Here is a 15557-nt window from a genome sequence, read left to right on the forward strand (position 1 = left end):
AGAGTGCATTATCTAAGTGCATCGTTAAGACTTCCTTAATAGATTCCAACATTTTCGCAATGACTGATGTCAGGTTAATTGACCTGTAGTTCCCTGTTTTCTCTCTCCCTCACTCTTATTAGCCTTAGTTATCCTCTATTTCTGGTACGTCTTACACTCTGAAGATGGACAAAAAATATTTGCTCAATGTCTCTGCCATTTCCTCATTTCCCATGATAATTTCTCCTGTCTCTGCCTCTAAGAGACCAATGTTTACTTTAGTCACTCTCTTTTTTGTACTTGTAAAAATACTTACAATCTATTTTTATATTTCTGGCTAATTTACTCTCATTCTATTTTTTCCTTTTTTATCAACTTTATGGCTGCCATTTGCCAGCTTCTAAAACTCTCCCAATCCTCAGGCTTACTATTATTTATTGCAACATTATTAGCCTATTTTAATCTAATACTATCCTTAACTTCCCTAGTAAGCCATGGATGGATCTTGTTTGAGTTGAGTTCTTGTTTTTAAATGGAATGTATTTTTGTTGAATTTTTGGAGTTGTTTCTTTAAATGTTTCCCACTATTTATTTACTGCCATACCTTTTCATCTATTTACCCTATCAACCTTAGCGAGCTCTACCCTAATACCTATGTAGCTGGCTTTGTTTAAGTTTAAGATTCTTGCTTTGGACTTGAGTATGTCACTTTCAAACTTAATATAGAACTCAATTGTGTTATGATCACTTTTTCTCAGAGGACTTTTTACTATGAGATTACTAATTAACTCTGCCACATTACACAATACTAGATCTAAAATAGCTTTGTCCCTAATTGGTTCCATGACATATTGTTCCAGGAAACCTTTGTGAAAGCATTCTACAAACTCATTTTCCCGACAACCTTTGCCAATTTGATTTGCTCGGTCTGTATGAAGATTAAAATCCCCTAAGATTATTATATTACCTTAGCAGCTCCAATTATTTCTTGCTTAATACTCTGTCCAACAGTATAACCACTTTTAGGGAGTCTATAAACTACTCCCACCACATTTCTGACCCTTGTTATTCCTAATCCCCACCCATACTGATTCTACTTCCTGATCTTCTGAGCCAAGAGCCTTTCTCACTACTTTCCTTGTGTCATCCTTTACTATCAGCGCTACTCCTCCTCCTTTTCCATTCTGCCTGTCTTTTGTATCCTGGAATATTTATTTCCCAACCTTGATCACATTGTAACCATGATTCTGTAATGGTGATTGGATCTAAAGCATTTATCTCTGTTTGTGTCGTTAGTTACTCTATCCTGTTATGAATATTTCATGCATTCCGATAAAGAGCTTTTAATTTTTTTACGATTATTCTTTGCATGGACTTTATTCGCTGATGCACTCTTACCAGTAAACTCTCTGTCCTCTCCTGTCCCACTCTGCTTGTCTTTACCCAAGTTGCTACACTGCTCTATTGCCCCACCTTTTCTCTTTAGATTTCTAAGTCTGCCTCCACCTGACCCCTTGCACCCCACCCACCCCCCAACAACTCTTTAAGTTTAAAGCCCCATGAGAATTTGCCGATTTAACTCACCCAATTCTCCAGGACACTGATCCCAGCCCTGTTAAAATGGAGCCCATACCAACGGAATGGCTCCTCCTTCCCAAGTACTGATGCCGGTGCCCCATGAATCAAAACCCATCTTTCTACACTACTCTAAGCCATGCATTTAATTCTCTATTTTGCTCGAACCTATGCTGATTGGCATATGGCTCAGGTAACAATCCAGAGATGATTACCTTTGATGTTCTGCATTTTAATTTGGACCCTAACTCCTCAAATTCTCTTAGCAGAACATCATTCCTAGTTCTACCTATGTCATTGGTTCCTACGTGGACCACAATAACTGGATCCTCCCCCTTCCACTCTAAGTTCATCTCTAGCCACAAGGAGATGTCTTTAACCCTGGCACCAAGCAAGCAACACAACCTTTGGAACACCTCATCCACCCTGCAGTCCTTGTTCTCATCCACACAGGTAGCAAGTACCTCATACCTGTTGGTCAAAGTCAAGGGCCAATGTTCCTCCGTCACTACATCCTGAATTCCCATACCTGCCTGACTTAATCTAAAAGTGTGACACCCTCTTGGAACAAGGTATCAAGGTTACTCTTCCTGATCCTGAGGCCCGCAATGTCTGTAGCTTGAATTCTAGCTGAATAACTCTGAGCCAAAGCTGCTCATGTTGCAGACACTTATCACAGATATAGCTGTCTGGGATCGCAATGCTCTCCACAAACCCCCACCTGTTGCATTTATGGCACACCACCTGCCCTGCCATGTCTGTCTAACCTTACTTATTTATTTGGTTAGTCAATTAGTTACTAATTTAACAAAGAAAAGTAATAGCAAGTTACAGTTTCCCCGTTTAGAAACAAAAGAAGAACATTCACCAATTATTGGAAGTACAGCAAAAGAGATAAAAAGACGCACCACTTGTATCAAATTCCCGACTTTAGCACAGATAAATGAAGCACTCTGTTCCCCGATCACTCTGTACAGTAGCAAATACTGCCTACTTATATAGAGAGCTTATGACTCGCACTGTCCTTACAACTACGATGTCAGCTTCCTGCTACAGTAATTAACATTTATTCAGGCAACCACTTCCAGCCATTTGACAGTTAACTGTCACTGCCACTGACAGGCAGTTTCTGTGTACAAAGTATTTAGAGCTATGGGCCGATAGTTTACAATGGGCGGAGGAGAACTGTCCACCAACCGAAAAGTCAGTGGTGATCCTGCCTCTGCCAGGCAGGGGGATCCAGACCGGATTTTACGGTCCCCGTCCCTTAATTGGTCTTAGGCGGGATTTCCACCTCATTGAGGCAGGAAGTCCAGTCTAATGGAGCTGCCAGCCAATCAGCGGGCCAGCAGCTCTTAGTCCCAGCAGTGCTACCGGGTGGCCACTGCTGGGACTGCAACCCAGCTGAAGAATGAAGATGTTGGGAAGCACCGGAATCACCAAGGGCAATTGGTTGGGCGCCAGCGAGGCAAGGGGGGTTGGTTGCGGTGGCAGGTGGTGTGTTTGGCATTGGGAGTGGTTGTGGCATTGTGGGCAGCCCTCCATTGGGCACAGGGTGCCCGATCAGGTGCCCCCACCCCCCCCCCACCCCCAGCCGTCAGAAGGCCACCTACTTGTATCAGGTGGCTTTTCTGAGGCCTTGGCCGCCCAATTACCAACGGTAAAATCCCCATGGCAGCAGGTGGAGGTGTTTAAGTGGCTGTTAATTGGCCACTTAAGGGCCATGATTGGGTTGGGTGGGCAGACCATTTCCCGCTGCTGCTGCCCTGCATAAATTGGCAGTGGAGGTGGGAGCAGGTTGGGAAGGGCCCCCCCACCGAGCCTCCCACTCCATTTTACGACCCCCTCCTCTCACCCCCCCCCCCCACCAACCCACTCTTTGGGGGGGAGGGGGGCGTAAAATTCCAGCCATGAAGTTACGACTGAAGTTGATTTTCATTTATTTTTCTCAATTAAAAGTTAATTTTTCTTTCTTTCGTTCCCAACTCAAATAAATTCAGCATCTACTAAATAATACCAGTTACTTATGTGAGAGAAATCTCTGAAGGATATTTAAAAATATAGCAGAAGCCAATTGGAATAAGTGAAACTCCATTGATAGAGAGAAAAAAAATCCAACATTCCAATCAATTAGTAAAGTGAAAGGAAATATTCCAGAATGATTTGGAAATGTGACAAAAATAATCAATGACTTAAAAGGCAAAACAGATTTAAATGCTTGTGACATCCTGGGTACCCCCTATGAGATTTAGGAAACAAGTTTGTGCTGATGAAGGAGTTTGACACCATTGCTCAATGTGTTCTAACAGTACATGGCACTGATATACATTGACTTTTTCATGTTTCTTGCTAGAAGCTAGGCTCGGTGAGTTAAATGTGCAAATTCTCATTTCTCATCCATGATAGTCATTTGTGCTTTTTCTGTATGATACTGACACTTAGATATAGTAAATTAATGTTGCATTCCCTATAATCTGGTGTCTACCAACACTCTGCCACCATTGTTGACCACCGGTTCCTAACTTCAGTGATCACATGGTAGTTCCCTAATCATGGCCAGATCACTAAGTAGAGGTGCAGAACAGAAGCTGAACACTTCCATACTACGGAGAGGCAAAAATTCAGTTTGACTGTCTGTCAGGCATTCTCACTTACCAGCTAGTTAAAGAGTGACCCTTGTGGAAATCTGAGAACAAGTCTCCTAACTATCCTATAGGTCCAAAAATTATGATTGATGATGTGAGAAGGCTAAATGGGGGAGGGGTGGAAAATGAGTTAGAAAACATTATTGTTTGCTATTATATACCACAACCCTACTACTGAAAGATAACTGGAGTTGTAATATTTCACTTTTACTGACCAAAAAATCTTGTCAATCTCCTAATTGTTAAAAATATATTCTTTGCAGGTCACTTTATGTATCTTGAAGCTATTCCTGGAGGTTTGAGTGGTGACAAAGCCCATATGAAAAGTTCAATGTGGAAGGAATCAAGTGCCAAATGCACTCTGTCATTCTGGTATTATATGTCGCAAAAAGCTACAGGCCTTATAAGAGTTTTTATCAAGGTAAGAGTATGGCCATAGCAACATACAATGAAAGTAGACATAAGAATTTGACCATTACCCTTTAAATTGCAGTGTTTCATGTCAATAAGCATCACACCTAATAGTGATTTATTCCAACACTGCAATTCCAGCAGTACTTTCAAAAGGTAATTCAGTTCCACAGTGCAATTTGTAGTTCACTAATATGTCGGGGCCTAGAAATTCATTGGAGCCGCCCCTGTTTTTCAGGCATAAAGAGGGTGCCTAAGTATCCAATAGGGAGGGTGGGGCTCATTGAGCACTGGAAGTGCACCACCCTCCATGTTGATAAAGGCAGAAAAAGAGGTATCCAGGCTTTGACATGAAACAGATATTAGGCCCTTTCCACCTGCAAACAGGAGACTTACACATTTTTAATGCCCCTTTGTAGAATTGGCTGCCCTAAACACTGCCAATGCCAGACCTTAAAGGGCCACCATGGGAAAGCTAAGATTTTAAAAATATTTACTTGAATGTAAAACCAGGAGATACCGGAGTGCACCCCCCCCCCCTCTTCCCCCGCACCCCCCCCCCCCCCAGCATTTCCACATTAAAACCAGCCATCACTCGCACCTCCTTCCAAACACCACCACCCCCCCCCACCCCAGTTGCTTCTCTCCCTCTCCCAATCACTGTCTCACTCCCTCTCTGAGCTCCGCCTCACTCCCTCTCCCTATCATTGCCTCATTCCCTCTCCTGATCTCTCACCTTGTCTCCCCTGACCTACCTGAGGGCTGCTATCAGCTACGCAGCAACCTGAAATACAAATTCTCTTCGCTGGTGAGCTGCCTGAAAACACCCAGTGGGCATTGACATTTCACGACTACATATAAATGAGACCCAAAGCCCAATGTTGAGTATGCCTCGGGCCTACCTGTTTAGGCACAGGGGTGCTAAGTTTGTATCTGAAAGCTAACACAAGCCAATTTCTGGACCCAGGTTCTCTGTGACTAAGATCATAAGATCATAAGAAATAGGAGCAGGAGTAGGCCATTCGGCCCATCAAGCCTGCACTTCTATTCTATAAAACCATGGCTGATCTGAATGTGGTCTTCACTCCACTTTCCTGCCTGCCCTCCATAACCCTTGCCTCCCTTGTAGATCAAAAATCTGTTGAATTCAGCCTTGAATATATTCAAAGACCCAGCCTCCACTGCTCTCTGGGAAGAAAATTCCAAAGATTCTCTGAGAGAGGAAATTCCTCCTCATGTCCATCTTAAAAGGGAGACCCCTTATTTTGAAACTGTGACTTATACTTCTGGATTCCCCCACGAGGGGAAACATCCTCTCAGCATCTACCCTGTCAAGCCCCCTCAGAATCTTATATGCTTCAGTAGGATCAGCTCTCATTCTTCTAAACTCCAATGAGTATAGGCCTAACCTGCTCAACCTTTTCTCATAAGACAACTGCTCCATCCCAGGTATCACAGGAATCAGCCTAATGAACCTTCTCTGAACTGCTTCCAATGTAAGTATATCCCTCCTTAAGTAAGGAGATCAAAACTGTACGCGCAATTCTCTAGGTGTGATCTCACCAATGCCCTGCACAGATGTAGCATCACTTCCCTACTTTTATACTCCATCCCCCTTGCAATAAATGCCAGCATTCTATTTACCTTCCTAATTACTTGCTGTACCTGCATGCTAACCTTTTGTGATTCAAAAAAGTTTCACTTCAGCTTATTTTATGGGGAATATTTAGTGTTTTGGTTCCAGTACGGAACCAATACTTGAAACTTGCAGTCATCTGTCAAGTGAAATATAAATACATTTCTCTGCATACTTTTTAGTGTGCAGTAACTTGATTTGTATCTTACAAACCCTGATAGGTTTCAAATAGAAAGATAGAAAAATGTGCATTTCTGAAAGATTAATTAAAGCAGAATGTCCTAAGTAAAATCATTTTGAGCACAACGATTATTCATTTATTACCATGTCACCTGAAAAATTATGAAAATGCCAAACCCCAAAATCAAAACTTTAAAAAATATAGTTAAGTGCACCAGAAATGTCAACATCCCACCAATCTCCAAACACAGTTGTGACTCCTTGAGAAAATGATCAAAAAATGTGCAAAAATTATCCAATAGGTATAATTTATGGGCTCCCCCTGAGGCATTAGGTGGCGGGGGTGCTGGGGGCGGAGGGCCCATCACCGCCCTGTCGACAAACCATTTTCCCAGGGGCGGGATAGGCCGACAACGGCCTTTCCGCCCAGAGGTCACTTAAGGGCTCAACTCATTCACAAGGAGTCTGGCTATGCACCTTAAGTGCCATAATCTGCAGGGCTACAGAGCAAATGCTGGAAGGTGTGATTAGAATAGGTGCATCGTTTTTTTTGGCTGGCACAGACACGATGGGCCATGTGGCCTCTTTCTGTGCCTTAAACTTTCCATGATTCTTTCTATGATTCTTCCCCCTGCCGCTGGGATCTAACCAGTGACGGGAGGTTTGTGGGGGGGGACTCTGCCACATGGGGCGGGCGTCTTTTAAAATGAGGCGCCCTCCCTGCAGACTTGGGGTGGGGGGGGGAGGGCAATCCCTTCTTCCTGGGCAATCTGTGGCCCATGGAGGCCCCCAGCTGCGAAACAATGCACCTCCCAGGACCCCCTCCCCCTGGACTTTACAACCACCCCCATCCCCCCTCATCGGGGCCTTCCAGCCTGGCCCCAGCAACCCCGCCTCACTTACCCGAGGTCTGGAGTTCCAGCGCTGGGCCTGGATCCAGTGCCTCTGCAGTATCAGCAGTGGCCATCACTCCCCTGTGATTGGCCAGCAGCTGTTGGAGGCGGTATCCCCGTCTTTGAAGGAATGGAGATCTTGGCGCCAGAAACTTTGCCTCTGGAACAACGGAGGATTACACGGGGGGGTGGGGGGGAGTGGGGCATGAAAATGCCGAGGCTGGATTCCCACTGCCTTTTCAACCCGGCATCAGGAACCCCGCCTCCTCCACAAAATCCAGTCCTGTATGTGACTAATCAGTTAATTTGGTTTGTTGATAGTGAGTTGATTATACACATATAATTATCCTCTCAATCCTCATTTCTGTTCTAATCTCTACATTTAATCAACAATTGGGTGTTTTTTTAAATTAAAGCATGTTCCCTTTTATTACTCAACAAAATGAGATCTACTGCATGCTTTTTGTGTCAATCAGTATTTATTATTTGTTACTGTGAAGTATGAGTTACTCTGATTGCTAAAAGATGCTTTATTAGGTGAAATATTACAGCAAGTAATAGAACGTGGAAATGAATAGTACAATTCTTCTGTGATACCCCACAACATCAACTGATACGGTACAATTTTAGACTAGAAGCTCAACCATCAAGATATTATTGTAGTACAATGAATCAAGTTATTGGTTGAGAAATGTGACTTTTTATACATTCTCGCAATGTTAGCATCACTGGAAATGTTGGTATTTATTGGCCATCCCTAGTTACCCTGAGAAGGTGATGTGGGCCACTGCAGTTCGTTTGTATCAGTTTGATATAAATGAATGCCTTGCTCAGCCATGTCAGAAGGTAGTTAAGAGTCAACAATGTTGGTGTCGGGCTGGAGACACGTAATAAACCAGACAAGGAATGGACAATGAGTTTTCATCCGTAATGGATTGTAGTGAGTCAGTTTTTTTTGTAGAAATCCGTCTGTTTCATGATGACAAGACAGATGCAAAGCCTGTAGAGTAGTGACTCCATCAGCATCAGGCTTCATTTAAATACCATCAGCGAGCTGCAGGCACCAAACAGACATCTCTCAGAATTTCCACCCCCCCCCCCCCCCCCCCACCATTTGGGAAGGTCAGGAACTCATGTGGATCTTGCACAGTGCCGACACTGGTAGGTCAGGACAGCAATCCTGGGGGAGGCCTTGAACATGCTGGCAGTTGGCTGGGGTCTTCATGTTGCCCCAGGAGGAACATTGCTGCATCTCCTGGACCCGTGACAATATAAACTGATAATTTCCCGGTTCCATCATTTGAGAGTGGCCACAGCGGTCCCTTCAAATATTGCTGGTCAGACCACTCAACACCTGCCATAATTAGGCACAATACATTAAGCAAGCTCTTCTCATTTGTAACTATATTTCTAATTCAGGGTCCTAGAACCAGCGTAAGAATACTAACCATAAGTATTTGCATATCTATGGAACCTATGTCTGTTGGGTAGCTAGCCTGGATATTAAGAATCACCTGAGCCACAATGGACTGCAGCACACTTGGGCATAGCAGGTACTGATGTGAAATTAAGAATCTTGAAGGTTTGAAAATGGATGGCTCTGTGCTGAATTTCTTCCTCACTACTGACTGTTCTGACTTTAGATTTGTAAACATTACAGTTTTTTTGATTTGACCCTGGAATACATAACATATACTGATTGATTTTTGGTGAGTTTTTTTGATAACATTGAAATAGAAATGTATTTACTTTGAACTGTTCTAATTTGAAGAAATCTCAATGCCATGTTCAATTTTGGCTTAACTCTGATAAAGTGCCATTTACACCTTGCCATTAAGGTGCCTGCGGTAGAAAAACAGCCCAACGGGTGCCAAGTAAGGTCTTCCTTTGGTTTCGCATAGACTGTTTAACCATTTTGGGACTATTTATATTTACTTTGGATTTCTACTGCAGTAGCTACAGCCTAGGATCTGACTGATGTATTGATGCCTCCATGGATTATTTAATCACATCTTGAATAACACTCTATTCACTGCTTTCTTGACTTGAAAAGACAGAACTATGTCCAGAAATCAATGTAAGGTTACTGAAATGATGGCATTGGATTAAAGAACACGAAAGACTGTATTTATTGATTTGGAACCAGTTAAACAATCCTTCTTAGCTCTTGTAGCCAAAACAAATTTTAGTTGGTGCCAATATTAGCTCCAAAGAACTGGTTTGACAGTCAAAGTTATATCTGCCTTTACCTCTTCACCACAACATACATGAATTGTTTTTGTTAAAGAGACCCCAGTGTCACAGCCAGGATTTCAGCAATCCCCTAATGTGAGGTAAATCTGACGCTTGAGGCTGCTTTAGTGCCTACACCAAATTGAAATCTGAACAGTATTTTGTGTTTGAAAACCTGACATATTTTGGCACTGAATATATTTCGAATTTCCTGTTGTCATAGTCAGAGCAAGCATGTAATGTTAATAGTTTGAATTGTGTTTCATAGAAAGCATCTGGATATTTTTATGGTGCAATTGTGCTTTAGTTTATGGAAGTTGGAGAGGCATGGTTAAACTGAATTTTTAATTTGTTTTACCATGATACATAGTGTGATCAAGAAATGCTGTACAGCCATCACTTTTTTGAACTAAAATCAGAAATTGCTGAAACTACTCAGCAGGTTTGGCAGCATCATGGAAAGAGAAACAAAGTTAACTTTTCATGTCGATGACCTTTCATCAGAACATCATCACTTTTTTGGATTTTTTTTTGAGCATTTTGACTGATAGGATTTGGAAAAAATGTTTTTGTTCTTAAACCAATTTGTATTCACGTGAATTTAAAAGGTAGCACTGAGACAAAAAGTGGTTAAAATTCTAATGGACCAGGTATTGAAGGTGTTTCCTAAAGATCAAAAACAATACAAAATTCATTAGGCTATCTCAATAGATTGATGAACACCTCACACCTATTGGCCAGAATTTTACCAGAAGCAAGTAAGTACCACTGCCAGGACCAAAAGCGGGTAGCGTGACCTTGCGGACAGGGGGGCGGAGTTGCAACAGCAATATTCTCAGCGCTGGCCAAATAATGGCTGGTAGGAGGGGGAGGCAGCCAGTTAGGTGGCGTAGAAGCGGCTAGGTTCCAGCTCCTGAAACGTTGGCACCATCTTTAAAAGACAGCCAGAAGGACTTGTTGATGCAGCAGCCCCGGATGGAGCAGTGAGGGAGTGCTGGTGGCTGCACTAATTTTGGACATTGCCAAAGGAAGATCAAGGGTCACTCCAAGTGCCTCCCTGAATGTACTCCTCCAGCCTATAAGGGCACAGAGGAAAGTCCTGTTCCCTCAGGATGGCAAGAGACCAGTTCGCCAAACCAAGCAGGCCTGGATGGAGATAACAGAGGAGATCAGGAGCTATGGGGTTGTTCCCCATACCAGGCTACAATGCGGAAAAAGAGTCAATGACCTGATGCATTCTGGCAAGATGAGTGTAGCGCATTGTATTGAGTGTGCAGCCTTAACTGTGATTGAATATGAATATGAGATCGGAGAAGGAGTTGCCACCCAGTTAGTGGAGATGCCCAGGCAGCAGCATTGGTTGTCAGATGCATGTTAATCTCATTGTGCAGGACACCACTCAAGCAGAGGTGACTCCTGCACAGCTAGTGTTGAGTGGCTGCATGCAGGAGGCATGCCTGTGGTACCATGATGGATGGTCAGGCTGCCACCAACATTGGTGTCATGCGTTCCTTGATGGGTGAGTAACAAAGAGAACTCATAACACAAGGGAAAGCTCAAAAACTGAGGTGGCGTGCCCTTCGTGGCCATGTTCACGCCTATGGAAGAAGAGGCATTGGGGTTGGAGGAATGGAGGCAGGCAAGGCAAACGCGGACGGTGAAACAAATGTGAATCCCCGAGAGAGTGAGCAGCCTAATGGTTGGGTGCAAGAGACTCTCTGGCAAGCACAAAGCATAACGCTCACGTGTCTACCACTAGCCACATAGAGCTCCAGGTGATGACTAGTCAGAAGGATGTGTTGGAAAGCGCCTTGCCCTCTCATTACCTCTCTCTCTTACACGTCATGGACATGAGTAGCCAACTGCCAAGCCCAAGCGACAGCCCTCTACCTCTGAGAAGGAGGTGGCCTCAGAGGATGAACGTCACATCATTTCTCGCACCCTCCACCAGTGCAGATACTCTCATGTCGATAGATAGTTGCTCGCAATTAAGTAACAGGGTCACAACCTGGTGTGCACAGCACAATTGCACCCAAGCAGCTGACGGAGGCAGTGGCCGTTGAGGTCACTCACACTCGAATGACTGTGGGAGGGCCTGGCGATGTTCAGCCTCAAGCTGATGACATGGTTCTGGAGTCATCCACAAGGTGGCAGATGCTGGAGCTGCAGCATGAGTTGCATGACCATCTGGCAGAGGTTCCAGAGGCTATGCGCACCCATGAGCAAATGATGGAGGAGTCCATGCAGGCCATGAGTGCAGCCATGACTCTGGTGCATGTGCGCATGGCATCCTCCATTGAGAGAGTGGCAACCCTCTTGGACATCCACATCCAGCAAACCACCCAGTGGATGTCAGAGATGCATGCAGACCTGCATGCTATAGCCTCCTCCTTGAGCTCTGTGGACCAATGGCTGGGCGAGGGAGCAAGATGCCTGGAGTCATCGCCAGATCCTTGAACGCCTCAGGTGAACAGGAAGGGCAAATTGTGCCCTAAAGGTGTAGAGGAGCGGCTGCCTGAAGTATCTGGGGGCATCTCTTAGGGGGCTCCTCAACCCCTTTGACAGTGATACCAGCACCTCATGAGGCTGCAGAGACAGAGGCGGCTCCTGTACTTGCACAGAAAGCCCTCAATATGCCGGTGCCTCCAGGCCTCGGGCAACTAGAGGACGACCGCCATAGTCATTGAAAGCCAAGGAGCAGAAAGATCAGCAGCCTGCCTCTGCCTCAACTGACAGGGCGGGGGAGAACAACGTAGAAGCACCGGCAAGTGTGTGAAGAAGTCCATCTAGCTGCATTGGGGTTTCATGGGGTTATATTTCATTATTAGATGTCACTTTGCCGTGTGTGTGTATTTTAAATGAATTCTAAAAGAATCTTTTACTTTTTTAAACACTATCAGGCCATTAATAGTTCGCTGGTTCCCACAAAGGGTGTGATGGGAAGGACCACATCAAACTAAGGTCAGTGCATTTCAGCCCAGGGATATGATAAGGTCATTCAAGGAAAGGGCAACAGGGCTGCAAAAGATGAAGGATTTATTGGATTGACTGGGTGTGTAAGTAAGGCTCATGTGAACTGCACCAGTATTAGCGAGTCACCAGCCTCCCTTGCATGTATCTCATTCCACTGTGCCTACAGTCCCTCAGGGTCTTCATCCCGTTGTGCCTGGTCACCATCCCCCTCCATATCCTCATCCTCAGAGGAGGCATCATGCTTCAGGATGTCCTCATTATTCAAGGCTTCTTCCCTCTGTAGTTCAGGTTGTGTACAGCCACAATATGGGGTATATTAAAGGGCTCCACCAGATCTATCCAGGCATCTGAATCGCATCCTCAGAAGACCAATGGCCTGCTCAATGGTCGCTTGAGTTGTGCCAAGGCAGATGTTGTATCTCTCCTCTGCATCTGTGCATGGGTTCTTCAGAGGTGCCAGTAGCCATCTCTTCAGTGGGTAGCCCTTATCACCCAGTATCCATCCTTGAAGGCGCATGAGGGCCTGAAAAGATCAGGCATCTAGGATTGCCTTAGTACGAAGGCATTGTGACAGCTTCCCGGGAATCTTGCATAGACCTGAAAATCCGTTTTCAGTGGTCGCAGACCAGTTGTACAGGTGGAATCCCTTCCTGTTGATGAAGACTGCTGCCTGGTCTGTCGAGACTTGATGGCCCCATGCGTGCACTTAATGACACCCTACACCTGGCGAAATCCAGTGATGGCCCCAAATCCTATAGCCCTCTCAGTCTGCTGTCCGAATGGTACGAAAGTGCAAGTACTGGCTGGCCCCCTTGAACATGGCATTGGTGACCATCTTGATGCAGCAATGAGCCGCAGATTGGGGGAATCCCACAGATATCTCCAGAAGATCCTGAGGCATAGAAATTCAGTACCATGTTGACCTTCAATGTAACAGGCACTGGGTGCCCATCCTTTTCCCATAGGGCTCATCTCATCTCCATCATGGTGCACAGCACAGTGACTGCCTACCTGGAAAGGCACAATCTTCAGCGATACTGCTGCTCCGACATTGCAGAAGTTGCGCATCGCACAGTAGACCCCCCTCTGGTGGGTACTGTTATCTGCGCACAAGAGGCTGGTTGCACCCTCCTTCTCTCTGCACTGTTCCAGGCTCATGAATCTGTTGCTCCTCTGGGTGCAGATCCCCATTACCTGTGGCTGCAGCTCTCTCCCTCTCTCATGCCCCTCCTCACTGGAGGTCTCAAAGCATGAGTGAATAAGGCCCATGCCAAATAGCTGCACTCAGTTCTCTGGGCCTCCCACCCCACCTTGCTCTGTACATACAAGTGCCATGTCAGAGAGGACACTCAAGCAGAATGTTCCCCTTGTGCCAGGTAGGTATGTCTTTGCTCCCAAGTGGCTACTGCCACTGGCCATTCAGTTCCACTCACACTACCAAGCCATGCTAGATTTCACAATGGCTACCAACTACAACCAACACTAAAATGAAATCAAAACATAGAAACATAGAAAATAGGAGCAGGAGTAGGCCATTCGGCCCTTCGAGCCTGCTCCGCCATTCATTTTGATCATGGCTGATTACCCAACTCAGTAACCTGTTCCTGCTTTCGTCCCATTTCCTTTGATCCCTTTAAACCCAAGAGCTATATCTAACTCCTTCTTGAAAACATACAATGTTTTGGCCTCAACTGCTTTCTGTGGTAGCGAATTCCACAGGCTCACCACTCTCTGGGTGAAGAAATTTCTCCTCATCTCAGTCCTGAAAGGTTTACCCCGTATCCTTAGACTATGACCCCTGGTTCTGGACTCCCCCACCATCGGGAGCATCCTTCCTGCATCTACCCTGTCAAGGCCTGTTAGAATTTTATAGGTTTCTATGAGATCCCCCCTCACTCTTCTGAACTCCAGCGAATATAATCCTAACCGAATCAATCTCTTCTCATACGTCAGTCCTGCCATCTCAGGAATCAGTCTGGTAAACCTTAGCTGCACTCCCTCGATAGCAAGAGCATCCTTCCTCAGTTAATGAGACCAAAACTGCACACAATATTCCAGGTGTGGCCTCACCAAGGCCCTGTATAATTGCAGCAAGACATCCCTGCTCCTGTACTCAAATCCTCTCACTATGAAGGCCAACATACCATTTGCCTTTTTTATTGCCTGTTGCACCTGCATGCTTACCTTCAGCGACTTTTGTACGAGAACACCCAGGTCTCGTTGCATATTCCCCTCTCTCAGTTTATAGCCATTCAGATAATAATCTGCCTTCCTGTTTTTGCTACCAAAGTGGATAACCTTGCATTTATCCACATTATACTGCATCTGCCATGCATTTGCCCACTCACACAACTTGTCCAAATCACCCCAAAGCCTCTCTGCATCCTCCTCACAACTCACCCTCCCACCCAGTTTTGTGTCATCTGCAAATTTGGAGATATTACATTTAGTTCCCTCATCTAAATCATTAATATATATTGTGAATAGCTGGGATCCTAGCACCAATCCCTACGGTACCCCACTAGTCACTGCCTGCCATTCATAAAAAGACCCATTTATCCCTACTCTTTGTTTCCTGTCCGCTCACCAATTTTCTATCCATCGCAATACACTACCCCCAATCCCATGCACTTTAATTTTACATGCTGATCTCTTATTTGGGACTTTTTTGAAAGCCTTCTGAAAGTCCAAATAAACCACATCCACTGGTAAAATACTGCAGATGTTGGAAATCTGAAATTAAAATGGAAAGTGCTGGAAATACTCAGCACGTCTGTCAACATCTGCGGAGAGAGAAACAGAATTAACGTTTCAGGTCTGTGACCTTTTTTCAGACCTGGAAAAGTGTAGAAATGTAATAGGCTGGTCACAGACCAATATATCTAAGTTTTCCAACTTCTGTCATAACTAGCATCAAGCTAAGTATCAGTTGATCTTTTCTGCACAGCTTCTATTGCTTGGCATATTCTTGCTATAATTCAATGAACAAATGGGTACACAGCAGTCCAGGATGGTCACATTGATGTCTTGTAC

General features: G+C 44.8%; 1 protein-coding gene across 1 annotated transcript in view; it reads left to right on the forward strand.

Annotated features, from left to right (window-relative positions):
• The window catches only part of malrd1 (MAM and LDL receptor class A domain containing 1), a 449626-nt gene that overhangs the window by 266980 nt on the left and 167089 nt on the right, over positions 1–15557 (forward strand). The window contains 1 exon segment of the mRNA XM_068053300.1: positions 4463–4620. Within this exon segment, the coding sequence (XP_067909401.1) occupies positions 4463–4620 (158 nt within the window).

This window comes from Heterodontus francisci, chromosome 2 (genome assembly GCF_036365525.1).
Source record: "Heterodontus francisci isolate sHetFra1 chromosome 2, sHetFra1.hap1, whole genome shotgun sequence".
Taxonomy (NCBI): Eukaryota; Metazoa; Chordata; class Chondrichthyes; order Heterodontiformes; family Heterodontidae; genus Heterodontus; species Heterodontus francisci.